Genomic DNA, 17,217 nt, shown 5'->3' with positions numbered 1-17,217 from the left:
GCAGACTCGGAACATGTCTTTTAATAAAATGAAGCCAGTAAGGAGGGCTGCTAACGTGTGCTGCCTGTGGCGGGGGGGGAGGGTGCAAGGGAAGGGTTGGAAGGTGCTGGCTGCATACAAGAACTTTGGCCACGAAGCACATGCACCCTGGGTATTTCGAATAGATAAATTACACTGTTTTCACTTGCACATGACGAGCAAGGGAGACTCGTAGCCTTAGGCGTGCGCAGAGGGGGGGGGGGGCGGTCGGCCCCCCTAGTCACCTAAGAGGGGGGCGCGCCGCGATGAATCGCCCCCCCCCCCCCCCCGCCCTCCTGAAAGGGAACCCTGCGCACGCCTATGCCCGTAGCCACGCGCGAGCGAGCGCTAACAAACACCTCGATGATTGGGAAAACTTGCGCGAGGTTTCGCCGCCCACAAGTTGGTCGCGCTTCCGAGCGACTCGCTGAGCTTGTCGCGTCGAAAACTCGGCCAACGCGCGCATCCAGGGCACGGGTAAAAGACCGAGCACGAGAAGCAGAATGCCAGGGCCATTTCAATCTGAAGCGCAGTGGCTGCCACTCGTGAAAGGGAGCGCGAGCCGAGACGAACTAAAGGCTGTCGTTTCACGAGGCTGTAAATTCTTTGTAACCGGTCTCAAGTAGACACCGAAGACGGTGGCGAACGCACGCCGTTCTGAAACTGAGTTGGTTGGTACGCAGACATCCAGACTGTTACCAATACGCAGAAAAAATTCAAGCAATTGTAACACTTTCATTTTGATCGATTACGTTGCTTGGCCAAACCAACCTAAGAATAAATACCGACTTCACCCACAAGACCGCGGCGCGCTTGTCAATCACGTATGTAAGAGCATAGGCGTGCGCAGGGTTCCCTATCGGCGGGGGGGGGGGGGGGGGGGGCAAAGGTTCGTCGCAGCCCCCCCCCCCCACTTAGGTGACTAGGGAGGTCAATGTATGGGGCAGATTTTGCGCCCCCCGCTTAGATGACTAGGGGGGCGCCCCCCCCCCCCCTCCCCCATGCGCACGCCTATGTGTAAGAGAGCCATGTAAGCTGGCTTCCTTTCGAGCCTTAAGTACTTTTTCTGTGCTAATGTAAATACCAAGCATATCGAAAACTAAAGGTTAGTCGTTCCTACATAAAGCATGACCTTAGGCTAAGCAGTGATGACATAACCTCTGATGAAATTTTCCAGGACGTTTAAGTTTTCAACTTAAACGTACAGCCACATGAACATGTGTCTGCATGGGAACAGCTACCTGAAATACTCGAAATGTGCTAGATGTCCCGGAGATGAGAGAATATGATTGGGTGAAACGTATATGCAAATTCTCTCTGGGTGGGACATTGATGGTTGTGGGCGGAGCTTGTATTTATTCTTAGGTTGTAACCGACTATAGGTGTTGGCTAAACTGAGACACACCGGAAACAGGCAACCACTGCACCCACGTCTTTGAGTGGAGGCGAAAATACCGATATAAAAACGAGGGAAAGAAGTATGCAGCATGTTTATTAACAATGATGAATTAAGAAATGGTGCTGCTAACATGTCATCACAACAACAACCTAGGTGTTGATATGCAGTATAAAAAGGCACAGTGACCACTAGAAACAGTTCCACAAGCATACTTGATTGAGCACTGCTAAATTGAACAGCCTAGAACATAATTGTATAGGGATATAGTAAAAATAGAAAAGCAACCTATAAACAAATACAAAAGATAAAAGTCCTGACTCACATTGCGACATGATAAAAACAGTTAAAATGCAGAAGTCCCACCTTTGAAGCTTGTGAGAATCTAGTGTAAAATTGGCAGTCTTAATTGTAGGTCTTCATTGTGACCACTAAAAAGAAAACTGTACAAGTAAGAGAAAAAAAATTAAGTAATAAAAAGTAAAGCAAGAAAGAAACACTGGGAACAATTATGAGAGGCACCCAAGGCAAAAAACAAGTTCGCGAACATCTGGAAGCTGTCTAGACACTCTTCATACACACGCCCACCTGTCTAATTATCTTCCAGGAATGCCAGTGGACAGCGATTATGCTGAAGGGGGCTATTCCCCATTTGAAGCTGGCTGGGTGTCAGGAGCCAGGAGAAAGATCCAATGCAGCAGGTGTGGTAGTCTGAGAGGCAAGAAATTTGGCTTGTTGCCCTCTATTGCCCACAGAGAAGAGTCTAGATAACTTACAGTTCTCAGCTGCCCTCAGGTTGGGCTCATCACTACAATCTCTCCAGATGTAACGCACTCGCAGCTCAGGCTCAACAGCCCTTAGCAGATGAAGCTGCTTCGACACTAGAAAGAGTTCCACAATGCCAAAGGTCAGATCGTGGTAGTGGTCGGCTGTTAGATCTGTACTGCTGTGTGCTAAAGGCACCTCCTTGGCGATAAGTGCACGGTGACGCCAGTAGTCTGAAACGTAGAAGCTGAAATGCTTGAAGTTATTGCTGTCAAAGAAACCATTTTCCCTCTTGAGTTCAAGGAAGGCTGGAGCGACGGGATCCTGTTCTGTGATGACGGGGTGATATTGAGTAAATGGAACAGGCAAGAACACCTGAACACCAGATACTGTGTTCATGCGGACTCTGTTCAAGTAGTCCGCCCTTATTTCCATCCCCGTTTGACAGAGGAGGATCAGGGAATCTTGGGGAAGTTTTCGCACCACAAGGTCGATCAGTGCAAAGTCTGAGGGGACCCGCCGATCCTCTGGTATCCTAATACTGATCGTTGCAAGCTTAGCATTACTCCTTCGAAACCGGTTTGAACTGGAGACGGCAAAGCTCCGAATGTTTCCAAACACATCAGGCACACCGGCTGGTTGCAAGAACGCAAGCAAGAGCATAGTATTATCATTCTTCTCTAGGCAGGTTTTGGCGTACTCTTCAATGAAAACAGCAACGTGGTCCAGTTCTTTTTCCTTGACAAACAGCACCATTATTATCCTCGTATGCTCTGTGACATAAGGCATGCTGATAACTTCAGACTTTCCAAGGGGCCGTAAGAATTCCAGAGTTCTGTAGGTCTTGGCGCTTGATGTTTCGTTCCAAAGCAAAAGATGCATCACATAGCTAAGGCCTCGTGTTGGATCAAACTTTCTATAGCCATCAACGGTAGAAACTATTGTCAGGTTATTCTTGGGGAAGTAGTGCTGGAGGAATTCCTTTGCACAAATTTTCAAGTCTTCTATGCTAAGCTTTTCGGCTCCACTGATCAAGCTTGTGACTTCATTGTCTGCTTTCCAGAATAGATGGGTGTCGTTAAAGTACACTGAACGAATAACATCAAATCTGTTGGATGGTTTCAATGTTGGCTCAACACCAAGAGGCCATTCTGCTCGCCCCATAGTATCGTTGGGCAGATGAATAGCGACGTCAGCTATCTGTTTCTCCGTGAATGCGATTTGCCTTTTAACTTTTTGAAGATTGTAGAGACTGAAGTGGTGGTGCAGACGGTAGAAGTACTTCGACGTTAGCACTGGGTACAGAGTCACCACTGCACTGAAATCTTTCCTTGTTGTGAGAGTAGCCGGATCTGGTATGTAGCCCAAGTCCTTGTCAAGGTTCAAGGAGTAGAAAGGTTGGTCCTATAAGACACAAACAACGTAGAAGGCTGTCATTACAACGGGAACGTTCCGCGCACTAAAAGGAAAATCCTGAAAAACAGCAGCTTACCTGAAAAATATCGCTGCAGGGTATTCCCGAAACGTTCGCAATGCACTGGGCAATGTGGTCATCCAAGATTTCACCTTTCTCAGCCAAGCAAGAGTCGATATTTCCAAGTACCTTCTTAAATACTCCATTGCTCAGCAGCAAACCGGCGTCCAGATCACAGGCTCCGTTCGCAGGCCTACCCAAAAAGACTTCTACGTTCACACTGACGTGCGTAGCAATGCTGACGAGCTTTTCACCATTTACGTACGTGCTATCTCTCATGAGAAACACAAAATCGAAGTCTTTCGCAGTGTTCTTCCCACCGAGATGCTTGAGAACGTGAGAGGCCAAAGAGTCGCACTTCGTGCCGGGCAGCTGCAAGACCGATGGAGCACCGAGAGCAGTGGCCGAACTCTCCCCGTCGGAAGCGCACGAATAGAAAATAATTTTGTTGGGATGTCTGGACAACGTTCTGTTCACGGCGGCACCGAAAGGCTCGACCGTCTCTGGCGATGTAAGCACAACGACGAGCAACTTCTCGCGTATTTCCAGTTCCGTGCTGTAGAATCGCGGTCGTTTGAGGGCCACTTTCTCCGGACTGTTGGCCTGAGAAGTCTTCGAGCGGCCGTCCAAGCGCAACACGGGCTCGAAGTCTTCGTCGTCTACCGGTGCCGACTGCCAGAGCAAGAAGCCGTCCTTTGCGGAGGGCGGAGACTTCCGCCGCTGACAGCCCATGAACGGCACGGCCGTCAACGAGAGAAGTATTCCGCAGCATATTCCAATTGGCACGAGTTTTTTGTGAAGCACGACTCTCGACGACCGCCTACCGAAGAGTATCATCTGTGCCTGTCCGATTCAGAAACATCGGCACTGCTCGGCACGACTGGGGCGAGCGCACTGTTTGAAGCACACAAATTACGCAGTACTTTGTCTCAGTAGTAACATCGCGATAGCAGAAAGCGTCGCGCGCAGGCACCGCTGCATCACCTCCTTCGCTTGAGAAAGCTCCCCTCCACAGGCTCCAACTTTCACAACTGAGCGGCCCGAAAGGATCCTGCAGCAGCCAGCTCGAAAACTCCACGCACTCTTGCTGCTCTTTTGCCGCTCTTTCACGTCACGCGAGTTTTTGGGCTCTCTTACGTTTCTCTGCCGCCAGCTGCCTCTAGTGTACAAGCAAAAGTCTAATGATGATGATAGAGTGTACTAATGTTGTGATGATGATAATGCTATTGTTGGTTAATGGCGACAATGACGTAGTTTGGCACAGTAGCATTGCCTTTGAGATCTTTAATTAAGACTCAGGGATGGCCGCCTCTTAAGGCTATCTCACTTACGCTCACAATAACAAGCATTCTTTGATATTTTCTTGGTTTTATTTGTAGGTTAATAAATAATGCCTGTATTCTAGTATGAGCTTACTGTTTAAGCTACAGTGTTCTTTAGGCCTTTGTGTTTTTTTTTTGCTTGTTTCCAGTAATCAAACATGGCGGCTGCAGCTATCGTAGACGATTCGGCGCCCATGAAAGTATGTATTAATTTCGTGGTTCTGGGCTTTGAGCTTTGTTGTTTCTCTGTTTCGTTGACTGCTAGCTTCAGTAGTGGCTTATTTTTCATGCGTCTTCTAAGCGGCTGTGCAGGAAAACCTCAATTTTCATTACAATTTTGTGCCAGTCATTGCCCGCTTTTTACTGTAGTGTGCATTCACTTCACTAGTTATCATTATTTTAAAGGTATAACGTGTTCAAACTCATTGCGTAAATCGCATGTAATGATTCGGCTAATGATACCTGTGTCTTAGGCACGAACGCCTGTTAAGAAGGTAAGTACATAACGAGTGATCGTGTCATCTACCCTTCCGGCGTGCCGTCTTAGCATCGGTAGTTGTGTTGCTCGATTAATACCGATCGTTATCTTTCCAGATGGAGGTCGATGTAGTGTCGAAAGGAGACGGGCTGAAGCAGTACTACATAACTAAGATAGAAGAGCTCCAGGTGATGATTGTTTCGTTTTCCGGTAGACCGTGAAGTAACTTGTGTGAAGTCTTATGATTACTTTTTGAATTTCAGCTCGTGGTCTCCGACAAGACCCAAAACCTGAGGCGATTGCAAGCGCAAAGAAACGAACTCAATGCCAAAGGTGTGCCCTTTTATGCTTTTTGTTTAAATGTAGTGCCGTCGAATGGCTGTAAGCATCGCAGTCACTGCTAGTCAGTGCCACCTGTGTGAAACAAATAGCTGTCACGCACCTGCGAAGCACCAGAATAAGCCGATACTTATTCGTACTGACAAATACCGGCTAGGTAAAGACTATTACAATCCGTAATCACTATTGCTTATGTACATACTCACGTCCACTCATACCCACCAGCACTTATTTGCCTTCCTAGGCACTTCATTCACGCTTACCAGCAGGCGTTCTTACTCCCACTCGCGTCCTCGCCCACTCATTACAACCCACGCATGAGTAAAGTACTCGCAGAATCAAATGCGTCAATTTAGAGCTAAGTAATGCTTATACTTTCGTTTCCACTGTCTTCAGTTGGTGCCATATCATCAATATTTCGGCTCAAGCACTTACATCAGAAATGTCATCTCTTTGAGTGGCCATATTCGTGGCTTTCTCAAGTAGTTTCGAATACCACTTGTGACAGTTAATGTTTAAATGAGCTGGTTCATTCTGTGAGCATTGTACATTCATTCACAGTTGCTCACTTTCACTGTCACTAAAACTCATCAACACTTGCATGCTTCACCGCTCACCAATGTACTGATAGTTTGGTCGGTGTAGAGTGATTATGTTAGTGCACTCATGTGTGAGTATGCTGGCCTACACATACAACCCCATGCAAGGTTTTATTTATAGGGTAGTTGTTCAAGGACCATTGTTTTGTGTTACTTTTGTAAACAAGCAGCTAACATTCGTAATACTCTCTTGTGACCTTATGCAGAAGGAATTGTCTTTTCTTTTAGATGTGTATGAAATTAAACCAAGACTCATGGTGGCATGAAATGTCCTGGCATATTTACATTTGGTATGTTACACTGTTAGCATGTGTCCACGTGTTCTTGCAGTGAGAATGCTTCGTGAAGAGCTGCAGTTGCTTCAAGAACAAGGATCCTACGTTGGTGAAGTGGTCAAACCAATGGACAAAAAGAAAGTGCTCGTCAAGGTGGGTTCCAAGAGTTTTTATTGTGGTGGTTAGTTGAGGGTGACAAAACTTTTTTGTTCTTTAGCTAGCGGGTGTCGTTTCCTGATGAAAGCACATGATGCAGTTGAGGTGAAGCAGCATGCAAGAAATAAGGTTTTGTCAAGCTTCATTCGCTGATTATTCAGGTGTAGTTTATTTTCTTAGGTCTCTAAGAACCTGCAAATATTCTTGGGGTAGATGCGGCTATCTACATCACCATCACTGACTTCTGTGCCTTGGCATATCAATGGTGCATGTATGTTTGTTTCACTGTGTGCATATAAGTGGAGCTCCAATGTTTTGATATTGAAGGACACTTGTGGTTTTCTGTTACGTGCACAGACGTATCAAAAACATAGAGCATGTCTATGTGAAGCTGATGCCTAGAGCCACGGCTGCTCATTTCACCACGGCCCGTGCGCACGTTTGTTTCACTTGATGCATGGTTGAGGGCACTGCAATAGACCTTTTTCAAGCACACAAGCGCCACCAACGGGCGCGCAAGCGCTCATGGGAAAAGTGTGTGCGCCGCAGCAGTTGCCACAACGAGCGCGCGTGCCTCACGCTTTAGCTTTCCGCTTACGCCGGGCCAGCACTTGTCAGATCAAGTGAATGCGACAAGGTGTAACATATTACTGCGTAAATCAGTCGTGAACTTCTGTGTTTAACTACGACGACCTCTCTACGATTTCCATCTGTCTAGTGTTCCCGCGTGCCACTGTTGGACCACCTGAGTGGTTCCGAAGTCTCATTATTATTATTTTATTTTTGCTCCAGCATGTCCTACGGCATAAATTAAACAAAAAGATACAACTCAGTTTAGACGAATTCCAGGAGCAGTCATTACAATTCGCGAATCGTGGATCAATTCGAAATCAGCGCCCACCGACACTATTGATGAGCGTATGGTCGGGCTCTAATATTTAAAGATTGCGCGAGACAGTATGCACTTAGATACATTGATTAAACAGCGGGCGCTTCGCTCGTACCGCAGGTAACAAAAGATACGCTTTTATCGCCATTTGTTGACACTTACGGCAAATGTTATATTTTACAAATGCCGGTTACAAACGCCTATTTCATAATTTACCTTAGTTTAGTTAATTAAATATTTAAGCACAATATAAAAATACCCTAACGAGTGCCACCTGATGGCATACCATTTGTTGTTGGTTTCATTCAGGTGCAATTAATCACTTTTTTAAAATCCTTGGTTCTTGTTGTGTGAAACACCCTGCATATGAAAAATGAACATACAAGCATGATTTACAGATTTGCCAAAGGCATAAATTGACTTGTACGTTGAATGAAGGGAAGTTTGTGTGCAGTATTCGTACTAGACTTCTGAATGTAGTGCATTTTGAACTTCTTGGTAGGACATTGCAAAAGTTATCATTTTATTCATGTGAACATGGCATTTTTGGTGCTGGTGCTATCATGGGAGTACTTGCTGTTTTGACCTGGGTTGTTTGGAAACTAAGGATTCTGCTGTTCTTGTTTAAGTGCTTAACACATATCTTGTTTGTATTTTTACTTGCAGGTCCACCCTGAAGGAAAATTTGTGGTAGACATTGACAAAAACATTGACATTGCTAATGTAACCCCCAACAGCAGGGTAGCTCTGCGGAATGACAGTTACACACTACACAAGATATTGCCAAACAAGGCAAGTGCAATGTTTTAGCACTTTAGCTGACAATTGCTTTGTTACTGTGTTTATAGAAGTTTAGTTTTTCGCCACTATCTGTAATGCATGCTCATATAATTACCAGCAGTACAATCTGCTGATAACTTTATTCACAAAGTGGAGTAATCACACTGTTATATGTGTTGTCGGCGTGCTGGGGCTGATCTTGTGCCTCTTAAATTATTTAAAAAATGCCCATTATGATCACTTTTTTTTTTTTTCATTATGTAGAGCAAGTAGGCTGTGGAAGCTAAGCAAAAGATACAGCACATGTATTCAGAACTGTTTGTCGCTAATTAGAGGCCTGCCATGGCAGCGTAACTGCTGAGTGGTTGCGGCGGTCAAAATTATACATCTATAGTCCCCCACTATAGCGTGCCTCATGATCATATCGTGCTTGTGGCATGTTAAAATACATGTATTAATTATAAACGTAAGCATGAATAATTAGCTGTGTAAAAATGCAGCATTCCCCATGGCAATTGTCATAGTGCGAAATCAGGACAAAAACAAAAGGTACACGAAGGCTAACTAGCCCAAGCCGCCACCATTCCCCATGGCTATCATGTCCAATTCCTTGCCTACCAAACGAAAGAAGGGGAATGGAGGGGCCTGTTTACTGTTACGCTTAACAGTATGAAGCCAACAGATAATGAGGCCAAGAAATTCATTGGGTGCATTATTTGTAGTTTTTAATGGAAGTGTAGGAATTATGAGATAAAAGAAAAATGAATGAAATTGAATGAAAAAAATGTAATTAGCATCAACTGTCAGCACGGTCTTGGAAAGACAAAAGAACAACTCGGTGCCGAGTAACTTATTATTCATGTGTGATCAGGATGTTGCCATAGATGTCATGTCCAATATGGTGCATGCGCGTTCTCACCACTTACAGTAATGAAGCTCAAAATGAAGCAAATGTGTAGCTGACCTTGAAAGGACAATTTATCAAAGTAAATTATGTTTAAACACCCAGTGGATATTGAGTGGACAGGAAGTTGTCCATATTCAAGTTATAATGTGATTATAATAATAGATGCCAGGATGTCTTGACACTACCTTTTAAATATACAGTGCATTTCTTCCATTTGGGGAAAATGTGCTTTGCACCTCGGAAAGAAAATGGAAATGTGTCCTCTTTTATACAAGTATATGTACGCTATGCCATACAATTCCATAGATGAAAAAAATAATGTGCTTTAGACTATAAAAAAAGTGATCATTATGACTACAGCAGGCTCCCTCTGTGGAAGAAGGCTTGATCTTTCCTTAAATTTGGGTTGACTACCTGCCTGCCTGTTTGTTTGAATGCCTGCCTGTGTTTTTCAGGTGGACCCACTGGTAAGCCTTATGATGGTAGAGAAGGTGCCCGACTCTACTTATGAAATGGTGGGAGGCCTCGACAAACAAATCAAAGAGATCAAGGAGGTTATTGAACTGCCTGTCAAGCACCCTGAGCTCTTTGAAGCACTGGGCATTGCACAACCTAAGGTAAGCCTCATACTGTGACAGATGGTGGGTGTGTGCATGTATCATGAAAGAACACACTAGATCTCGTGACAGTGGGTCCCCTTTAATTTTTACTGTACACTATATGATGTGTATGCTTCGCGGTGTAACGCCTTTGCATTGCGGGAAAGCTGGCTTTTTAGACCTGCTATGGCTACAAGCGGATCGACATTTGTTTAGTAGTAGTGTCATGTGGTGGATATTAGCCAGTGCAGGTTCAACCTTTTGATGGATTGGTGTTAATTGAAGAGTTAATCATGATAAAGGTCTGCACTCCTGAGATAATCTGAATTTTTTTGAAGTTAGCTCTGGCCATTTTCAATAAAACTTGGCATCATGGTACAGAGGAAAATTCCATTACACTGTGTAGCAGTAAGGCAACGTAATGCCGCAAAGACTGCTTTCAATATGCTTTCCAACAAGAGGATCAGCGAGCCGCTATGTAAGCGTCTACAATGTCTCGCGCCTGCGCGCGCTTCTTGTGGCACCGCGGCGCTCCTCGTGCACGGGCTCGAGACAGTGCGGCTGATCTGCGAGACGACGAAGAAGTGTGTTCGGGAAGAGACACTTGTGTGGAACGCTTTAGCGGACTCTCATTTATTTCACCTACTTTTCTGGGCACAAGTTCGCCCATAATAAAACCAGTGTTTGTGTGACCCCTCTTGCAATACGTTACATTCTGGTGGAGGTGCGGGGTCTGATTGGAAGTCCCCTTGGCGCAAGAGAACGGAGCCCTGATCCTCAACGATTGGAACCTGGCGAACTGACTCCAGTACACTAGCGTTCAAGCCTCCGCCTCCGAGGAGACCCGCCTGAATTCGGACCGCTCCCCACTGCTCCGGCAACACAGGCAGCGTTCGCCGTCAACTCCACAGCGATGGCCAGCCCGGTGGCATCATCTGAACTCATCGTGTCCCCACCGTGCATGCCTGAACCCTTCCACGGCGATGCGTTCGAAGATGTAGAAGACTGGTTGGAGCATTTCGAGCGGGTCGCAAAGATCAACGGCTGGGACGAGGCAAGGAAACTGGGCCGCGTGTACTTCGCGTTGGAAGATGCAGCGAGGGTATGGTTTGAGAATCACGAAGCAGTGATAGCAACATGGGAAGATTTTCGACGACACTTGCTCGCTGCGTATGCCAGCACCGATCGCCGAGAGAAGGCAGAAAACGCTCTCCAATCCAGGAACCAGCGCACGAACGAGAGCGTCAGCATGTATATTGAAGACATGTCCCGGCTCTTCAAACGCGCCGATGCGAACATGACGGAAGAGAAGAAACTGCGCCACCTGATGCGTGGAGTCAAGCAGGACTTGTTTGCAGGGTTGGTTCGCAACCCCCCACGCACCGTTGCCGAGTTCCGTGCTGAAGCCACGACCATAGAGAGGGCGCTACAGCAGCGTGCCCGTCACTACAACCGTGATGCCAGTAATGCACCAGTGGACGTCCTTTCGGTGAGCCAAGGCAGCAACAGTGAAGCGCTGAGGGAACTGGTGCGATCCATCGTAAAGGAAGAGCTTCAGAAGCTTCTGCAGCCACAAGTCACGCCCACAGTTTCTACCCTCGCCACCATCATTCGTGATGAAGTTCGGCACGCACTTCTTCAACCGGAACCTGAGGCGCAACCTATCCGGCTCGAACAACCGCTGCAGGAACGTCGTGTACCAACGTACGCGGACGCTCTACGCCAACCCGCCGTGCACAATGCTTCGTTCGCAGCCCCCAGTGGCCACCCATCGGCTTCGCACGGAGAACTGAGGCCACGAAAAAGCGACGTGTGGCGCACACCTGACAGGACGCCGCTCTGTTTTCATTGCGGAGAAGCTGGACATCTTTACCGAATGTGCCCATATCGAAGAGTCGGTCTGCGTGGGTTTTCTGTAAATGCGCCTTGCCCGCGTAATGGTGAAAGACCCATTGAAATACAAGATTACCTGTCGAGGCATCAATTCCCAACGGCTAGTTTTCAGCACCAGCCAAGGTCACCAACACCTACTCGGTATCGATCGCCAAGCCCCCGGCGTTCAAGTTCCCCATCTTCAAGTTCACCAAGGCGTCGTTCAATGAACCCGCGGAGCCCGCGGATGTGAAGGAGCAGCCTTCACATCTGAGTTGATGCAGTGCTTGATGATGATGACTAACACCAGTCATAGAAAAAGCACTGCGGGTTGACGAACGGGTTGACGGAACGTCTAAACCGCACCATTGCTGACATGTTATCGATGTACGTGGACATGGAGCATAAGACGTGGGACGAAATCCTGCCTTACGCAACTTTCGCCTACAATACGGCCCTACAGGAGACCACGCGCGTCACACCATTTTAGCTGGTCTATGGCCGTACGGTCACTACAACACTCGACGCCATGCTACCAGTCGGCAACGACAATTATGAGCCATCCGACATTGACGACTTCCTACAAAGAGCTGAAGAAGCGCGCCAGTTGGCGCGTCACCGAATACGTCAACAACAATCCAAGGACGCGAGCTACTACAACCTGCGCCGCAGAGAAGTGAAGTACCAGCCAGGCGATCAAGTATGGGTATGGACACCAATACGACGCCGCGGGCTGTCAGAAAAACTCCTTCGACGCTACTTTGGTCCATATAAGGTTCTCCGCCGACTAAGTGACTTAACTTATCAAGTAATCCCCGAAGGACAAGGGCGCTCAAGACGGCAAAACCATGCAGAAGTCGTACACGTTGTCCGCATGAAGCCCTATTACGAGAGATAATGAAACATAGCCCCCCCCCCCCCCTTGGTTACCACCCTCAATCGCGCATCGGGACGATGCGTATTTCGGAGGGGGACTAATGCCGCAAAGACTGCTTTCAATATGCTTTCCAACAAGAGGATCAGCGAGCCGCTATGTAAGCGTCTACAATGTCTCGCGCCTGCGCGCGCTTCTTGTGGCACCGCGGCGCTCCTCGTGCACGGGCTCGAGACAGTGCGGCTGATCTGCGAGGCGACGAAGAAGTGTGTTCGGGAAGAGACACTTGTGTGGAACGCTTTAGCGGACTCTCATTTATTTCACCTACTTTTCTGGGCACAAGTTCGCCCATAATAAAACCAGTGTTTGTGTGACCCCTCTTGCAATACGTTACAGTATTATGACCTTGCTCACGTGTGTGTTCTCTGCTGTTGTCATTCACCCAGGGTGTGCTGCTGTATGGACCTCCTGGTACTGGCAAGACGCTGCTGGCACGAGCCGTCGCTCACCATACCGACTGCACTTTCATCCGTGTCTCTGGATCAGAGCTTGTACAGAAGTTTATAGGAGAGGGCTCACGGATGGTGCGTGAGCTCTTTGTCATGGCAAGGTCAGTTGCTTTCCTCTACTGGAGTTAACGTAAGGGAGTTGCACATTGTTTAATACTACTGCACTCCTGGGTTGGCAAGTTCTTTCACACCATAGTTCTGTGCTTTTTTGTTATGGAAACCAAGCCTGCTGTTGCAGAGAGATCTGCCTTTCTGGTTAGCATCATTGTCACAAGCTAGCAAACAGCATGTAAGGTGATGACAAAGTTTACATTGGTGAGATAGCAGCAATATAGGCAAGCTTCTAATAGCTGTTCACCAAGGGTTTTTCATATTTCAGATTGCCTGACTTGTTAGAGTGAAACGATCAACTTGGCTTACCTGTATTGATGCCCAAACATTATGAGGTCTTCCACAAAGCAAACAGCCCTGTTGAACAATCAGATAACACTGGTTTTCATGCTGTTGTGAAATAGACTTAGGCAGGCTCTAATGCAGTGTCACGAGCCCTGTTGCATGCATGTACAGTCACACTCAATATGAGTTGCGACATGTTGTCTGTGTTCACATGTTCACCTGCTGCTGTTTACCAGTATCAGGGTGTCTACTGACCGGGAAAACTGGGAATTCTCAGGGATTTTGGATAGTCTGGAAAATACTCAGGGAAAACTCAGGGAAATTGTGCTTCCATCAGGGAAAATCAACAGTAACTTTATTGAAAGGGAACGAAAGTCGCGGTAACGCTGGCTCGAGATTTTGTGAACGCATTTTTCAAATCGAACGGCCGCTGCCGCTGCGGGGAAGGGGTGCACCTCGACGCTCTCCTCGCCTTCGGAGTGGGGGAGTGGAATCCGGCTCATGCGTGGCATGCGGGAGCCATGAACCACGGCACATCGTATCGCACAATGTTGTCAGTGTGTTCTGTGACTACACCGTGTAGTTCTGTATTCTTTGTCACGCGTGCTGTGTGTTAGCGTCCAATATGGTGTTTTTGTTATTGCCGCTTGCAAAGTAACAAGCATGATTAGTTGTAGAAGCGGTAGCAGTAGATGTAATGAGCTTGACTTACCTTGCAAGCGATCACGATCGTTCAGGAAGCGGATGTCGTTGACAAGGCTGGTATTTTGCAAGCCATCCCGATTAGCAAAAAAAAAAAAAGACGACGACGCTTGTTGGCGGTTATCGGAGAGCTCACTCGCTCTGATCTCGAGCGAGCTTCAAAGATGCTATTTAGGACTCTGTGAAGAATAGAATAAATTTCCAGGCGAGAGCAAGCATTACTAACAGGCCCATTTACAGCAAGTGAGAGCCCCCCCCCCCCCTTTTTTTTTTTTTTCGTTGAAGGCACTGCTGAAACAAGTTTTAGGCAGTTGACTGATATTTTTTGGAGCTGCAGCTCGCAATTACCAGCCACAACACGTGGATGTTTTGCTACAAAGCCGAATTACAAAACTTTTCAGAGCCAAGGCATAGCGGTGACTGAAAGCTCGTTTGCTCGAGCGCGCAACGGTTAATTATTTGGAGACTGTTTTATAGTGCTAAGTCACAGTTTCGGTTTCAGGCAGCGCAGAGGGAGGCGGGACCCAGAGTGGTTTTCGTGTAAACATAGCTGGCTACGTGAGCAGACAAAACCATGAGCACTGCGTACATGAGCACTGCGTTGAAAACTCTTTTCAATGAAGGCTTCCTGGGTGCTGCTATAGTCCTCTCTGAGGCGTAAATACGCGTGACCCCCCAAAAATGCACTGCCGAGGCAAGGACACCAGCCTTTGTATGCCTGTGCAAGTCTACCCCCTCTTTCCGTTAAAAAGGTCTGCTAGGAGAGGCTTCATAAGGATCGTGGAAGCCAACACAAACTTGTGACACTGGGGGTGGTCGGTTGTTTACACGAAAACCAAAGGCGCGTTTCACATGCAGTGGCGCAACACGCACTTTAGGATTGATTTTAAATATGTTCTAGACGATATTATCCGTTGATATTTCGTAGATGATGCGTGTGTGTCCACACAATTCTTTCCCACAATTTATCTCGCCTTCAAAGTTTTGTGATCAATGCACACTGAGTTGCAGAGTATGCATTGTACGCAAAAGGTGTCGCCTTTCTGTTGTGGATGATGGTGATGTGGCTCTGACTTTTGGAACAAGCAATCGACAGAGAAGGTGGTAGCCAAGGCATGTTTCCGGCACCAGCACTCACTTCTGGCACATTGCTGTTTTTGTGAATGAAAATGGGGCAAAAATGATGCCTACCTTGGAAGCATATTGGGATTGCACTTTATGCAATTTAAGTTGGCAGAAATACATTTAAGCTCTGTACGCAGCTAATTTTAGCATCGTGTAGATAACACGGACTGATGCCCTGGCTGATTTCATTAAGGGTGAAATGCTGGGCAACAGCAGCTACAATAATAAGCAAAGATAATCTATTGGCGAGGTTTAGTACTGCGTATATAGCGTCCGTAACGGCGTTGTATACGCAAGAATTCTGCAATTCGCATAGTGCGCATGAGCAGAAGTTCTGCGCACACTCTCAACATGAAATGCAGCATTCTTACGCATGCTATGTACACAATACTGAAACTCTTTATTGTTGCATTGTTGTGACAGGGGAGAAAATGGCAATTCAAAGTTTATGTCAAGTAACGAACTCCTTTTTGAGCAACCTTGCACCCCGCAAAAGCAAGTAATGCTCAAAGCAAAATGATAAGCTTGAGCACTCTTATTGGTCATAAAAATCTGTTTGCCTGGTTGAAACACCTTGGCTCTTTATCTACTTGTGTCAGTGTGGGTATGCCTTGGTTTGGTTCTTCTGCACTGCTGCTAAGCAGTCTGGGTCAACTTTGCAGGGAGCATGCGCCGTCTATCATCTTTATGGATGAAATTGACTCCATTGGATCATCCCGTATTGATGCTGGCTCGGGTGGTGACAGCGAGGTCCAGAGGACCATGCTGGAGCTTCTGAATCAACTGGACGGTTTCGAGGCAACCAAGAACATCAAGGTAGGAAAATGTTTGTACGAGTTGCTGGTTTAACGTTTGCAAAAAGCTCCTTTTAATCTTCAGAACAATAGATACTGCTTTCCTCACCGTGCACAGACATTCAATGTGCTTTAACTTTTGAGATGTATAAACATGCATTGCGGCTGTTGCTGTCTACAGTATTGCTTACTTTCTTTTGCCATCGTTTTTTTTTTCTGCAGTGACAATCTGCAGATTTCAACATTATGCTGGAAACCTGTCTTATCAAACTCCCAGCTTATTTTCGAGCATTCCACTAGTTGTGCAAAGCAGTGAAAAATGCACAGTCGAGTCTTGTTATGGTGAAGTTGCATATCACACTAATGTAGCCATATATATTCAATATTTGTTATAAGCATATGCTCATCTCACCGTAGCAGTACTAAGATGATTCTTTTTACTTAGTTATATCTGTATTCATCGCATCAAGGTCCAGCTGTACTGCTGTTTATATTTGTACTTGGAAAAATGGCTACTTTTCATTTCAGCTATTAGCATAGCAGTCATGCCTTGCACTTCCACCATTAGAGAAGCAGTCATGTTGAAATGACGTTTTCATTCAACAGATAGCAGTGCTTGCTCTAGCAGGATTTTCTGTGCTTTTTTATGTACAGTCAACAGCCGATTTTCTGGACATGCTTGAAAATTCGGCTGCTTACGCGGCACGATCACAAGTCCCATGGACGTCAATGTATAAAAATGGCTGAAATTTTGGACGCTGAAGCTCTTCGGCGTCCGATTTTTTGGACTTTCTGCCCAAACTGAAGGTCCGAAACCGTGTTCATTGAAGCCCCCACTCTTACCGCGTCTAGGTTCGAACCAGCGCTTTCGCGGGTCGATCTGTTCACGGCCGTAGCAGTGTCCGAAAGTCAGCTTTGCCGCAATCCACAAGTGTTGTGGGGTGAAGG

General features: G+C 46.6%; 2 protein-coding genes across 2 annotated transcripts in view; one reads left to right on the top strand and one right to left on the bottom strand.

Moving 5' to 3' along the window:
• Positions 1-1,494: 1,494 nt before the first annotated feature.
• LOC119387953 (chondroitin sulfate glucuronyltransferase) lies at positions 1,495-4,757 on the bottom strand. Its single transcript, XM_037655536.2, has 2 exons — positions 3,672-4,757; positions 1,495-3,583 (listed from the first exon to the last, which is right to left on the bottom strand). Exons 1-2 carry the CDS (start codon positions 4,488-4,490, stop codon positions 2,084-2,086), a joined length of 2,319 nt encoding a protein of 772 aa, XP_037511464.1. The 5' UTR covers positions 4,491-4,757; the 3' UTR covers positions 1,495-2,083.
• A 343-nt stretch (positions 4,758-5,100) lies between these two features.
• Positions 5,101-17,217, top strand: part of LOC119387954 (26S proteasome regulatory subunit 8) — a 29,386-nt gene continuing 17,269 nt past the window's right edge. Inside the window, exons 1-8 of the mRNA XM_037655537.2 lie at positions 5,101-5,175; positions 5,570-5,641; positions 5,717-5,786; positions 6,722-6,819; positions 8,378-8,503; positions 9,854-10,015; positions 13,190-13,353; positions 16,138-16,291. Of these exons, the coding sequence (XP_037511465.1) occupies positions 5,134-5,175; positions 5,570-5,641; positions 5,717-5,786; positions 6,722-6,819; positions 8,378-8,503; positions 9,854-10,015; positions 13,190-13,353; positions 16,138-16,291 (888 nt within the window). The 5' untranslated portion in view covers positions 5,101-5,133. The remainder of the gene's footprint in view (positions 5,176-5,569; positions 5,642-5,716; positions 5,787-6,721; positions 6,820-8,377; positions 8,504-9,853; positions 10,016-13,189; positions 13,354-16,137; positions 16,292-17,217) is intronic.

This window comes from Rhipicephalus sanguineus, chromosome 3 (genome assembly GCF_013339695.2).
Source record: "Rhipicephalus sanguineus isolate Rsan-2018 chromosome 3, BIME_Rsan_1.4, whole genome shotgun sequence".
NCBI classification, from domain to species: Eukaryota; Metazoa; Arthropoda; class Arachnida; order Ixodida; family Ixodidae; genus Rhipicephalus; species Rhipicephalus sanguineus.
This window is presented reverse-complemented; position numbering and strand designations above follow the sequence as displayed.

What these genes read in the sequence shown, in the direction of transcription:
- LOC119387953 (XM_037655536.2), bottom strand. Translation starts at nt 4,490, where the DNA reads ATGATACTCTTCGGTAGGCGGTCGTCGAGAGTCGTGCTTCACAAAAAA. An exon ending in CCTGCAGCGATATTTTTCAG is followed by an intron (nt 3,584 to 3,671) that starts GTAAGCTGCTGT and finishes TGTGTCTTATAG; the next exon opens with GACCAACCTTTCTACTCCTT.